The sequence below is a fragment of the Hemitrygon akajei genome, chromosome 9, assembly GCF_048418815.1.
Source record: "Hemitrygon akajei chromosome 9, sHemAka1.3, whole genome shotgun sequence".
NCBI classification, from domain to species: Eukaryota; Metazoa; Chordata; class Chondrichthyes; order Myliobatiformes; family Dasyatidae; genus Hemitrygon; species Hemitrygon akajei.
The window spans coordinates 68,373,369-68,388,144 of NC_133132.1; the positions used below are offsets into that span (position 1 = coordinate 68,373,369).

Sequence of the window (14,776 nt, forward strand, 5' to 3'; positions counted from 1 at the left end):
CCGCCGGAGACATTCATTATTGGCATGGGGTTTTCTGGCCCTTGACTGACAGAATGACCGGTTCCCCCATCTAATGGTGTAATGGTTGTACTCACACTAATGATGGCTGGCAGCATCGTTTTGCTTTTTTCTTTGTCCTTTTTCAGTTCTTCGAGCTGCATTTGCAATAGCTTTCGCTGCACCTCTTCTTGCTGCTCAGCCAGCTTTCGTTTGTCTCTCCGATATTTCTCCACTGCATGGACTACGTTATCACTGAATGCTTGTGGGGTCAGTAATGACAGCCCAACCACCTCCTCCAATTTAGACTTGAACTGCGGAGGCATTGCATCCAAAATGCTCTGTCGGAACAGTGAGTTCAGAAACAAGTTATTTTCCACCTCTTGCTCAGTCTCCACTTTTTCAACTGGTTTTCTACATAGGCTGCTGGGTTTTCAGTGTCTCCCAGTAGTTCCCCCTTTAAGACTTTGGGGTCTACTCTGGGTGGATAAAGCTTCCTGAGGGCCTGCCATACCCTCTGTCTCACTGGATCAAAATTGGCCCCATCAGTCTGTGGACTGTCCACATTCTGTAAGCCAACCATTTCCATCAGTTCTTTCAACTTGGAAGTTCCCATCAATCTTATCAGCAGTGCCTTCAAATCTCCCATAGCCAACGATTGTCCCGTTGTTTCCTCCTCAAAGTCTCTAATCCACTTTCCTGCCCCCTCGTGCAGACTAGGCAGAGTATTTTTCAGCCCTTCCAGGTCCTGGGATCCCCAAGGGATATACTGTACTTGTCTTGATCCCTTTACCAGCAGTGGCAGCATTTCCTTCTCCCCGTTCCATGTAATCAAGCTTCCTTCCTCACTTGGTTCTTTATCTATTGCTGGCCCTAGTACTACTGGCTGCCACTCATACCTTCCTGGGGTGGTATACCTTCTTCCTTGCTCCTTCTCCACTCTAGTCCCCTCTTCCATCTCCAATATCTGCTTCTCCGTCCTCTCTCGTATTTCCTCCAAACTCTCGTCTCCTACCTTCCTCCAACTTCCTCTCAACTCACTCCATTCTTGCTGTCCAGATGATTCCTGTTCTCTTCTAGTCTGTCTGTCTCTACAGTATAACCGATACTCCTCATAATCCCTCTTCTCTCTCAGCTGGTGTAGCCTTTCCACTACTCTTTCCATCTCCCTTCTTTCCTGTTCTATCTTTATCTTTTCTCCCTCTATCTCGTTCTATATCGCCGCTTTTTTCCTTCTCGTATTTTTTTTTCCTCCTCATTATCCCAGACTTGGACTTCTCCCTGCATGTTTACTGTTCCCATCAGCAGGGGGCACTGCTTAGGGGTTCCTTCCTCATTATAGGGAGGGAGTTTTTCTGTTTCTTTCGCATCCGGGTACGGAGCTGAAGCCAGCTTCTCACCGTACCCTCCTCTCTCTCTAACAGGCTGTTTTTCCAGCACCTTAGTGTCTTCCTCGTTTGTAATCAATATTCTACCTGTCCTCCTCAGCCTTTCTCCCTCTGTTCTGAAGAGTTTTAGCACTTCCATTTCTCGTTCTCTTTTTTGCCCTCTTCTTAGATTTATCTTTTGGTTTGTAATTTTTCAATTAGTCCCTCCATTTCTTCGCACAAACTTACATCAAACGTTCCTTCTCTTGGCCACTTTGTGACCAGGTTTTTGGTTCTTTTTTCACATTTTTCTGAAGTTTTTGTGATCTCATATTTAATTAACGGGAATTTTTTGCTCAGAATCTCTACTGCCGTTCCTTCACCTGTCATATTATTCTCTCTTTTTAAAGTATTTCCGAGATTCACAGTTTGTTTACTGGATAATATTATTTACTCTAATTCTGTGCCTAGTCTATTCTGTTCTGCCCGTGCAGACCTCTATTCGGAGCGGTACCCACAGAACTTGCTCTTTGCACCTCGTCTGTTCAGACCCTTATCTCTTAAGGCGGTATCCACAAGGATTTTCTACTCTAATTCTGTTCTATTTTTCCTTACCCTGCCTGTTCAGCCCTTCACTCTGTGCGAAGCGGTATCCACAGGGATTTACTCTATTTTTCCTTACCCTGCCCATGCAGCCCTTCGCTCTGTGCGAAGCGGTATCCACAGGGATTTACTCTATTTTTCCTTACCCTGCCCATGCAGCCCTTCGCTCTGTGCGAAGCGGTATCCACAGGGATTTACTCTTATTTTTCCTTACCCTGCCCGTTCAGCCCTTCGCTCTGTGCGAAGCGGTATCCACAGGGATTTACTCTACTTTTCCTTACCCTGCCCGTTCAGCCCTTCGCTCTGTGCGAAGCGGTATCCACAGGGATTTACTCTACTTTTCCTTACCCTGCCCGTTCAGCCCTTCGCTCTGTGCGAAGCGGTATCCACAGGGATTTACTCTTATTTTTCCTTACCCTGCCCGTTCAGCCCTTCGCTCTGTGCGAAGCGGTATCCACAGGGATTTACTCTACTTTTCCTTACCCTGCCCATGCAGCCCTTCGCTCTATGCAAAGCGGTATCCACAGGGATTTACTCTATTTTTCCTTACCCTGCCCGTGCAGCCCTTCGCTCTGTGTGAAGCGGTATCCACAGGGATTTACCAACACCACGTGGAATTTTTCTTAACTTCTTATTAACTTATTTGTACTTACCCTCACTGCAGTGTTCTTGATCAATCCTCTGAGCCTCCTCTGTTAACCCCCAATTCTGCCAGATTCTTTGGACCGGAGAGACCCTTCGGCAGTGGTTCCACACTTCTGAGACTCCAAGACCTCCCCAAAGCCAATAGAATTCTTAGTCCAAATTGGCGCAAAAAGCGCTTACCTTTTGTTTGGGTGCACCCTTAATTCTGTTAGCCTTATGGGGGTCCCTAGAGGACTGGGAAGCGTCCCCAATCTGCCGTTTCCTTTCCGTGGGTCTCTTCCCGGTCCTGCCGCGGTCGCCAATTTTGTCGTGGTTACTTGAAATGACTTGGAGACACAGACAATTCTTCAAGAAAATTAAACCTTTATTTGCAAACAAAGGCTGAGGCAATCAATGAACTTGTCACCGAAAGCCCACCCAGCTCCAGTGTACAGCATTCTTTATAGTAATTTCTTATCTCAGTTACATTTCGGTTTTATTAGCATACCCAATCAATTTTTAGTTGCATATCATCTACATATGAATTAATTAATCGCTCTTGCCTAACCCGCGGTACGTCACCATTATTTTTCACCCGTTCGCATTGGGGCCTTATTCGTGGCCAAGATTATGTTTTTCAGACGACCTCTCTCACAGTACATTCCTGCTCGCAGCATCCTGTCCACCACCGTTATCTCGTACTAAACAAAGGCTGAGTGTAATACATGGGATACATCGCAGCTAATAGTGCTGCAAAACAAACAGGTGTACTGTAAGTGCCATAATATGCAGCTAAGAAAGTACAAAGTATCTAGTGAAAACAACACATAACAAAATGTGCCTAGTAAAATAATACATATTAATATTCGGTACCTAGAAGTGATTACATAGTATAGTAAATAGCTAATACATAGTGATTATAGTTCAGGCATATATAATGATTATATCAGGTATATTTCTCAATAATCCCTGGTCGGCTCGCCAGCGGCGACATCTGTCCTACATCTCCGAGTACACGACGGGCATCCAGCATGTCTCGGGAAAGGACAATGTCGTGGCGGACGCACTCTCCAGACCAGCTGTCCAGGCCCTGTCCCTGGGGGTGGACTATGCAGCACTGGCAGAGGCGCAGCAGGCAGACGACGAGATGCCCAGCTACAGGACCGCAGTCTCGGGTTTGCAGCTGCAGGACTTTCTCGTAGGCCCAGGTGATAGGACCCTCCTGTGCGACGTGGCTACCGGCCAACCTCGCCCCATCGTCCCAGCAGCCTGGAGGCGGCGAGTTTTCGACTCCATACATGGTTTGGCGCATCCATCTATCAGGACAACCGTCCGGCTGGTCTCCAGCAAGTTCGCGTGGCACGGATTTCGCAAGCAGGTCTTTGAATGGGCCAGAACGTGCGCGCAGTGCCAAACAGCCAAGGTGCAGCGGCACACTAAAGCCCCGCTGCAGCAGTTCGAATCCACCCACCGGAGGTTCGACCACATTCATGTGGATATCGTGGGCCCCCTACCAGTGTCCCGAGGAGCACGGTACCTCCTAACTATGGTAGACCGGTTCACGAGGTGGCCAGAGGCGGCCCCGCTCACCGACACATCTGCTGATTCCTGCGCCCAAGCACTGATCGCAACCTGGGTAGCACGCTTCGGGGTACCGGCCGACATTACCTCTGACAGAGGCACCCAGTTCACCTCCAGCCTGTGGTCAGCTGTGGCCAGCCTGTTGGGAACGCAGCTGCACCACACAACTGCCTACCACCCACAGTGGAACGGACTGGTGGAACGCTTCCACCATCACTTGAAGTCGGCTCTCATGGCCCGCCTGAGAGGACCTAACTGGGTGGACGAGCTTCCCTGGGTCCTGCTTGGAATTCGTACAGCGCCCAAAGAGGATCTGCACGCCTCGTCGGCTGAGTTGATGTACGGCGCGCCCCTGGCCGTCCCGGGAGAGTTCATACCAGCCCCAAGGGGGCAAGAGGAAGAACCCGCAGCAGTCCTGGACAGGCTACGTGAAAGGCTTGGCAACCTGGCCCCCGTACCAACTTCACAGCATGGACGGACCCCCACCCATGTACCCAAAGACCTGCAGAACTGTAAGTTTGTGTTTGTACGAAGGGTTGGACACTGGGCACCGCTACAGCGGCCATACGAGGGGCCATTCAAGGTGATCAACAACAACGGGTCCACGTATGTTCTGGACATTGGGGGGAGAGAGGAGGTTTTCACGGTGGACCGACTCAAACCAGCCCATGTGGACTTGGTGCAGCCAGTTGAGGTTCAGGCGCAGAGGCTGATCCAGACTGTGGACATTGGTGGGTGTATCGCTGGTTCTGGGGGGGGGGGGGTTGTGGTTATGTGGCGACCCACTTTCTGCGCAGGTGAACCGGCTCACAAATAGCCAGCGCGCGGGGGGAGACTTTGGTAATGCACCTCTGATGTCATTTCCGCCCGGAGACGACGGGTGCTAGGGATTTAAATGCCAGCACCGCGAAGTTTGAATAAACTAGTCTCGAAACGACTTACCGACTGCGTGTCGTTATTTCAGCGCTGTGTGTAGCACATCGCTACAAACTCATCCATGTCAAGGTTCAATGTGTTGTGCTTTTCATCGATGCTCTTCTGGACACCTCTTTTGTAGTGTGTGGTTATTTGAGTTACTGCTGTGTTTCAGTCAGTTTGAACCAGTCTGGTTATTCTTCTTTGACCTCTCATTAACAGGGCAGGGCATTAACTGGGCATTTTCGCCCACAGAACTCCCACTCACTAGATGTTTTTTTTTGTTTATCGCAACATTCTCTGTAAACTTTTGTGAAAATCCCAGGAGTCCAATAGTATCTGAGATGCACAAATCACCCTGTCTGACACCAATAATCATTTCAATCTGTTACAATCGCTGGGATCACATTTCTTCGCCTTTCTGATGTTTGGTCTGAACAACAACAGAACCTCTTGACCATATCTGCATGCTTTTGAGTTGCTGCCACATGATTGGCTGATGAGATATTTGCATTAATGTGCAGGTGTATAGGTGTGTACCTAATAAAGTGACCTCTGAGTATATTTTACCTGTCATCTAGCAGACCTTCTTTGTGGTTTAACTTTTGCTGAATGAAGACGTGGACTGCTTCATTTCCAAGTGGAACTGAACTTCATGAAATCAATGAACATCACCAATCTTGATGTTCAGGTTAAAAAATTTGAAAGTGGCTGGGCTTATAGTTGCTCTGAGGACTTCTGGCAATCACAATTATTGAAGACAGCCATAACATGAATTTGCTTTTTTCTTTTGATGCTAGTTAGACATCTCAAACTGCTCTCATTTTGTTTTTGGATGAATTTGTGTTGCGTAATTTCAGAATCTTGTCACTTTTTTTTTGTAGGTATACCCCATAAAACTTACTGCATAAATTCACATGCGTAGCTCAGAATCCAGGCCACCACCAGTTTCTATGTAGGGGTGTAGTCGCAAGAGACCACAGACACTGGTATCTCAAAAAAGTACTGGGAGATTTCTGGGCTATGCAGAACCCATGGAGGCAAAGTGAAGGTCGATGCTTTACTTTGAATCCCTTTCTTCATGAATGCCTCTTCATCTGCTGAGATTTAGCAGCATTTTACTTTTTGTTCTATGTAGGTGTGGTGGAAAGGATGTGGATAAGTGCTGACATTACATGTGTATGCTTTCACATTTGTGTTTTGTTTGCTGACTTGGAATGTTCCTCTGTTTCTCTGTGATATTATTTATCATCTTTGTTTCTTGTTCCAAAGGATTTACTGTATTAACTTCAGTTAAAACAGTATCTAGATCTCTGAATTATTATAGTTATTATGGACAAATATTATGATTTAAAACAAAATTGTAAGTTACATAGCATTATCTGCCGATCCTTTAGAGCTTGAATAGGAGACAAAATAAAATTGGTCATTTTTGGTCATATATGCAACATAGTTGTTATGGTGTTGCATATATCTCAAATTATCTCAAACAAATATGTTACTATGTAGATGATTACTCTCATTACTGCATTCAGGTTATGGAAGTTGAAACTGACAGGATTTATAAATCACAACACAAAACTTTGAGATGAAGAATAAAATTCACTCTGCCAGAATTTATGTTGGGGGAAAATACAATATGATAACTTTCTAGGAACTTAACTCCCCAATAATCTAAGGGTCGGCTTTACGTATTTTAGTGTAAAATATCCAATTTTGTTACTTGTGCTGGGAGGAATCTTGTTGGAATGTTCCTTGCTCAATATGACTTCAAATTTTGACTTGCAAACTTCTCCTCTCCCCTTCAAATGGAATTATTCCCTATGTTTATTACACTAATTTTAAACTACTGAAACTTTTATTGACAGGTTGTGATAAATTGTGCCATTCCCAAAGGGCTGAAGTACAATCAGGCTACACAGACCTTTCATCAGTGGCGAGATGCCAGGCAGGTGTATGGTCTAAACTTTGGTAGCAAAGAAGATGCCAATGTATTTGCAAGTGCCATGATGCATGCCTTGGAAGTGCTAAATTCCCAGGATGCAGGTAAGAATTCTTTGTGTAAATTGTTGCAATTTTAATAATTTGCTTTTGTGAATTAAGCCAAAGAGCAAATTGAGAGGGTGGCCTCATTGAATCAGGTCTGGCCATAATTCAGTTGCATTTTTCTTCTGCTTCAATCCTATAGAAAAAAAATGATTGTCAAGTCATTCTGTGGTGTTGGGAGGGTAATGAGATATCTTGGCCACATCTGACTTCTCAGCCATATGCACAAATGCATTATCTGACAAAGATGAGAATGGGAAATGTGTTTTTAACTGAGACTTCTGTGGTTTGCTCTGGTTTCTAACTACAGCACCGTTAAAGGGTCAGTTGTTAGCTTAGTTGTAAAGCCATTATGGAGGTCCTGTGTAGTTACTGATTGATTATACTGTCTGCCTCCCTGAGCCATTTCAAGGAGCGTTCAGCTGTCATTGAAAGTCTGTAGTTTGCACACAACTTTGAGCGGCATTTTCTTCTTGTCCCTTCCAACCTGAGTGTGATTATTTACAAAAGTCACCTTCTCTCGAGTCAAAATTTCTGTTTAAATTCAAAGATAAAAGGATAGTGATAACTTGGTTTACCCATGCCTCAGGATGTTTGTTTGTGAGTGTCCTAATCAATATGCTTGGGTGGTGAAGGTGGGGGAGATCAAGGAGGAAATTAAATTACTTGTTGTAGTTCATTATACAAATTGAATTTGAAAACATTAGTTTATTTACCATAGTGTAAATAATAAAATTGCTTCATTTGGTTGCTGGGCAGTGTAACTTTCTGATGAGGTGCATTGATGATTTAAATAGTTAGTTTATTTTCAGAAACAAAGTTGATTACTTGTGAATCAGAGCTGGAAAGTGCTTGGTGTATATTTATAGCAACTGCTACAACTAGGAAGTTATGCTGTAATCTCATCCATCAGCAGGTTGCACTGACATTTCTGAGACATTAACTTATTCTAGAATTTGCACACTAATGTAAATTAAATGGTAAAAACATCCAACCTGCTTAGATGTAAAATTGCTCTGCTCCTTGATTCCTTTTTGGGTATGGAAGCTTGAACTCATCAGACCTTTATTAATGCATGTTAGGCACAAGATCTTTAAGGAAATGCAATTATAACCATATAACCATATAACAATCACATCACGGAAACAGGCCATTCCGGCCCTCCTAGTCCGTGCCGAACTCTTAATCTCACCTAGTCCCACCTACCCGCGCTCAGCCCATAACCCTCCACTCCTTTCCTGTCCATATACCTGTCCAATTTTACCTTAAATGACTCAACTGAACTGGCCTCTACTACTTCTACAGGAAGCTCATTCCACACAGCTATCACTCTCTGAGTAAAGAAATACCCCCTCGTGTTTCCCTTAAACTTTTGCCCCCTAACTCTCAAATCATGTCCTCTCGTTTGAATCTCCCCTACTCTCAATGGAAACAGCCTATTCACGTCAACTCTATCTATCCCTCTCAACATTTTAAATACCTCGATCAAATCCCCCCTCAACCTTCTACGCTCCAATGAATAGAGACCTAACTTGTTCAACCTTTCTCTGTAACTTAAGTGCTGAAACCCAGGTAACATCCTAGTAAATCGTCTCTGCACTCTCTCTAATTTATTGATATCTTTCCTATAATTCGGTGACCAGAACTGTACACAATATTCCAAATTTGGCCTTACCAATGCCTTGTGCAATTTTAACATTACATCCCAACTTCTGTACTCAATGCTCTGATTTATAAAGGCCAGCGTTCCAAAAGCCTTCTTCACCACCCTATCTACATGAGACTCTACCTTCAGGGAACTATGCACTGTTATTCCTAGATCTCTCTGTTCCACTGCATTCCTCAATGCCCTACCATTTACCCTGTATGTTCTATTTGGATTATTCCTGCCAAAATGTAGAACCTCACACTTCTCAGCATTAAACTCCATCTGCCAACGTTCAGCCCATTCTTCTAACCGGCATAAATCTCCCTGCAAGCTTTGAAAACCCATCTCATTATCCACAACACCTTCTACCTTAGTATCATCAGCATACTTACTAATCCAATTTACCACCCCATCATCCAGATCATTTATGTATATTACAAACAACATTGGGCCCAAAACAGATCCCTGAGGCACCCCGCTAGTCACCGGCCTCCATCCCGATAAACAATTATCCACCACTACTCTCTGGCATCTCCCATCTAGCCACTGTTGAATCCATTTTATTACTCCAGCATTAATACCTAACGACTGAACCTTCTTAACTAACCTTACATGTGGAACTTTGTCAAAGGCCTTGCTGAAGTCCATATAGACTACATCCACTGCCTTACCCTCGTCAACATTCCTCGTAACTACTTCAAAAAATTCAATAAGGTTTGTCAAACATGACCTTCCACGCACAAATCCATGCTGGCTACTCCTAAGTTTATGCAAGTTTCTGATGGCATAATGGTATATTCAAATAACATTTCAGACTGGGAGGAACACTGGACAGTACAATGGATTTGCCTTTCGTCTGAAGACTAATGTATTTAATCCTATTGCACTTAAAATTTTTGATATAAATTTACAGACCATTTAAAAACTATTTATTTTGGTGAATCTGTGCATGTCCAGTTTTGCTTCAGGGTCGTTACTTAAGGGTTTTTGTGGAACTTTTATAGACTTAACAACAAAGGTTGATAAGATCTGCAAACAATGTGAAAATGGGTTCAGGAAAAAAGTCATTGTTTTTTGACAAGCATTCAGGAATTTTCAGCTCATTCATTAGTTATGTTTATGGTTAGCAGCTTGATGTAATTGTCCTGCTAAAAGTGTGTTGTATTTCAGTTCTATTAGTTTATAACAAAGACTTGTAGCCGATCGTGGAAAATTTCTATTGCCATGCATATTATTTTCAGATAATGAACCACTGGTCAACTTTTGTATTCAGAAATCAAAATTTTAAAAAAACTTGAGGTTATAATCTGAAATAAATTCAGAAAATGCTTGTGAAACATCTGTGGAGAGAGAAATGGTCAAGGTTTCAGATTGATGACATCTCATCTGATCATTAACCTGAAACATTACTGCTTCTGTCCACAGATGTCACCTGAGCTACAGCATATTTCCAGCATTTTCTGAATTACTTTGGTGTTTTGGGGTATTTTAGTCACATTGGTGCAATGTAATATTGTTGCATTAGTTGTATAGTGGATAATTATTTACTAGGTACTGATAGGCAAGTTGAGACATTTTCATCGAAGTCCTTGTGTCTATTCTTGTATGTGTCTAACATTTTTTTAAAAAAATTCACATGCTGATGTTTGATTTACGTATCTTTGTGGATCAATTGTCTCGGCTTCTCTTTACCAAAAGCTGTTGGTTTTATTTGTTCATAGGATATTGAAGTTATTGGCAAGGCTGGAATTTGCCCATCTCAAGTTGTCCCTGAACTTTGTGGCTTGCATAATACAGGATAGTTAAAATTGAACATTGAAAGTCTGGAATTACATTTTAGTCAGAGTGAGTTAAAGAAAGATAAATTTTCTTACCTGAAAAAGTTATGTCTGTTCCATATTAGTTTTTATCACACTTGCTAGTTCTAAGTCCAAATTTATTAACATTTAAAATAAATTCACATGCTGCTGTTTGATTTACATATCTTTGTGGATCAACTGTCTAGGCCTCCCCTTACCAAAAGCTTGACCACTGTTGGTTTTCTTGGTGCGTTGGAGTATCCTGAGCTTGTATCAAGGTCATTTCACTGATATGTTCTGGAGATCACCTGTTGCATTTAGGAATTTCAAGGCATGCATTGTGAGATTGTACTTCACATCCAACGAGTTATTGCATTTACTGTTGTTTGTACTCCAAGTGCATTGTTTGTAGAACATAGAAAATGGAAAAAGGTCTTTCAGACCTCCATGATTGGTGACCATGTCGTATTGATCATGATGCTAACTTATCCCATCAGCCTTTTCATGGTCTCCATTCCTTGTCTATTTGTGTCTTTCTAAATGCATTTTGACATGTTTTGCTTTTGTATCTGCTTCTATTTCTTCCACTGGCAGTGTATTCCACCTACCATTTTGTGTAGAGAAAATATTCCGTCTTGCTTATCTCCTTCAAAATTGTCCCTTCTCACCTCCCCTTAAAATTATACCTTCTCACATTTGACTTCCCACCCCCTCTGTGCCCCTCTTAATTTTAAATACTTCAGTCATTTAAAATTATGACTAAATAATTCTGTCATATACTTCTTGCCTCTTAACTAACAGCACTCCAGAATACAGTACAACTTTGTCAACAGCACCTTTATAGCTAATCATAAACACAAGAAATCCTGCAGATGCTGGAAATCCAAAGCAAAACACAAAATGCTGGAGGAACTCAGCAAGTCAGGCAGAATCCACGGAAATAAATAAATACCATTCTTCAGGTATGGAAAGGAAAGGGAAAGCCACCAGAATAAAAAGGTGGAGGGAGGGGAAGGAGGATAGATAGAAGGTGTTGGGTGAAGCCAGGTGAGTAGGAAAGGTAAAAGGCTGGAGAGGAAGGAATCTGATAGGAGAGGAGAGTAGACCGAAGGAGGAAGAGGAGGAGGAAGGGACCCAGGGAAGGTGATAGGCAGGTTGGAAGAGTTAAGAGGCCAGAGTGGGGGAATAGAAGTTGTGGGGGGGGATCTTTTTTACTGGAAGGAGGAATTGATTTACATGCTATCGGGTTAGAGGCTACCCAGATGGAATACAAGGGGAATGTTATGTGTAAGCAAGAAACAGCTCATCCTAATGTATTTCAAATTATAGTTGGTGACTTTAACCAGGCCTGTTTGAAGAAAACCCTGTCCAGTTATCACCAGCGCGTAACCTGTTGTACCAGAGGTCCCAACACACTGCTACACTATGATAAGCAATGTCTATTGTTCCTTTCCGAGACTGCATTTTGACAAGTTGGATCATTTAGCTGTACTCTTGCTACTTGCATTACAGACAGAGCCTGAAGAGAAAGGCTACAGAGATCAAGACAACTAAGAGGTGGTCGCGGGAGGCAGGGGAACTGTTGCAGGATTGCCTTGAGTCAGTGGGCTGGGCCGTTTCAAGAACTCATCTGAGGACCTGAACGACTACACCAGGATCATTACAGACTTAGTTAAAACAGCTGTGGATGATGTGTCCCCATGAAATCATTCAGGGTTTTCCTCAATCAGAAACCCTTGATGAACGATGAAGTCCGGAACCCACTGACAGCCAGATCAAGTCTGGAGGAGTGGGTATGATCTCCAGAAAGCCATCTCTCGAGTGATGGAGATTCTGGACTAGACTGGAATCAACCAGGGATGCTTGACAGCTGTGGCAGCATTTTGAGTGCCCCATAACCTCCTACAGAGTTAAATCTTACGACGTGGGGACAGCAGAGCTTTGCTTCCAGTTGAGCTCAATACCTTCTTGCTCACTTTGATTACCAGAACAGGGAGGAGCCATCGAGCACCCCCAACCTCCCAAAGATCCTTTGATCTCAGTACCTGCAGATGACATGATGAGAGTGAATCCAAGGACAGCATCTGGTCTGGTTGGAGTACCTGACCGAGTACTGAAGACCTGTGCCAACCAACTGACTGGTGTATTCATGGATATCTTCAAACTCTCACTCCGGCAGTGTGTGGTACCAACCTGCTTCAAGCAAGCTTCAATCGTACCAGTGCCCAAGATGAGCATGGTAACCTGTCTAAATGACTATTGTCCAGTGTTACTTCCATCCACAGTGATGCTGTTTTGAGAGGCTCCTGTGTGAGTGGCGACTTAGATCTGCTCCAATTTGCCGGCCAAAGCAACAGGTCCACAGCAGATACTTTCTCGTTGGCTCTTCACACAACCTGGAACATCTGGACAGCAAAGATGTTCTTTATCGATTACAACTTGGCATTTGACACCATCATCTCCTCAAGACTTGTCAGTAAACTTCAAGACCTGGGCTTCAATACGCCTTTGTGCAATTGGACCTTGGATTTCCTCACTTGTGGACTCCAGTCAGTTTGGATCGGCAAACACATCTCCTCCACAGTCTCCATCAACACAGGAGCACTGCAGGGATGTGTGCTTAGCCCCCTGCTCCACTCGTTTTACACCTATGATTGTGTGGTTAAGTACAACTCTGACACCATATGCAAGTTTGATGACACCAATGTTTTAGGCTGTATCAAAGGGGGCGATGAATCAGCATACAGGAAGGAGAGTGAAAATTTGGCTGAGTGGTATAATAACAACAACCTCTCACTCAATGTCAATAACACCAAAGAACTGATTGTAGACTTCAGGAAAGGGAAACCAGAGGTCCATGAGCCTGTAATCATCTGAGGAGCAGAAGTGGAGAGGGTCAATAACTTTAAATTTCTGGGTGTCATTATTTCAGAGGACCTGCCCTGGATCCATCATATAAAAATAATTGCAAAGAAAGCGTGACAGTGCCTCTACTTCAGGAGTCTGCAGAGATTTGCTAAGACATTGAAAATCTTGGCAAACTGTAGTGAAAAGTGTGCTGACCGGCTGAATTATGGCCTGGTATGGGAACACTGGAAAACCCTACAAAAGGGTATGGATTGGCTCAATACGTTGCAGGTAAAACACTGCCAACCATTGAGCATGCCTATGTGAAGCATTGCTATAGAAAAGCAGCATCCATCATCAGAGATCCTCACCAACCAGGCCATGCTCTTTTCTTGCTGCTGCCATCAGGTAGAAGGTACAGGTGCCTCAGGACTTGCAAACGCAGGTTCAAGGTCAGTTACTACCCCTCAATCATCAGGCTCTTGAGCAAAAGGGGATAGCTACACTTTTATCCTGTTACTTCATGCTTGTTATTTATTGCTATTTATATCTGCATTCGCAGTTAGTTTACAGTAGTAGTCAGCACCCTTTTTAAGCCCAAGATCCCCTACCTCGGCCTTAGTGAAAGGCAAGATCAACCCCAGATTAATTAGTTACACGTATGTGCACTGGGGCAAAAAAGACCGGAAGTAAAACCCCGCAACCCGGACGTAGAAATAATGTATAAACACCAGGGGTACCCACCCTTTTTTTGCACCGCGGACCGGTTTAATATTGACAATATTCTTGCGGACCGACCGACTGACCGGGGGGTGGGGGCTGTTAACCACGACAGGAATACAGCGATACTTGAAGCAGGTTCCTTATGTCCAGTCTATTCTGCAATTTAGTTTTCACGGCTCTCTGCACTTAGCTTCTGTCCCACGCTGCTCACGTTTATTCTGCTGAAAAAACTAAACGGGTATGTCTTTTAAGTGCTGGGTACTTGGACTCAGGGTACCAAAGCAGTTTTGAAGGCTTCATTGCCTCATTAGACAGCCTCTGGGTCCAAGCTGTAGCCTCCCGCCCACCCACCGTCAGAGACCTTGGCCAGGTGCGGTTGGTCATGGGTCAGGTGAGAGGACAAGGTCAGGGCCGGAGGTCCCCATGCTGGGGCCGTGGTGGTTGCAGTCCGGAGAGAGCGAGCAACTGAGCGAGGAGTGCAACAGGGCGCACGCCCACCTCCCTTGTAGGATCTGTCGGCCGACAAAAGTTTGTTTCAGCAGATCGCAGCAAGATAGTTGCTCTGATACTTACGAAACGCTGAGCCCGAATTAGGTCGTCTGCGAATATTTTAGCACCGGATTCCC

At 44.0% G+C, this 14,776-nt stretch overlaps 1 protein-coding gene across 4 annotated transcripts in view; it reads left to right on the forward strand.

Moving 5' to 3' along the window:
- Positions 1-14,776, forward strand: part of enah (ENAH actin regulator) — a 311,956-nt gene that overhangs the window by 152,127 nt on the left and 145,053 nt on the right. For all 4 annotated transcript variants that reach the window (XM_073056228.1, XM_073056227.1, XM_073056229.1 and 1 more), the window contains exon 3: positions 6,956-7,133. In XM_073056228.1, coding sequence (XP_072912329.1) covers positions 6,956-7,133 — 178 coding nt within the window. The remainder of the gene's footprint in view (positions 1-6,955; positions 7,134-14,776) is intronic.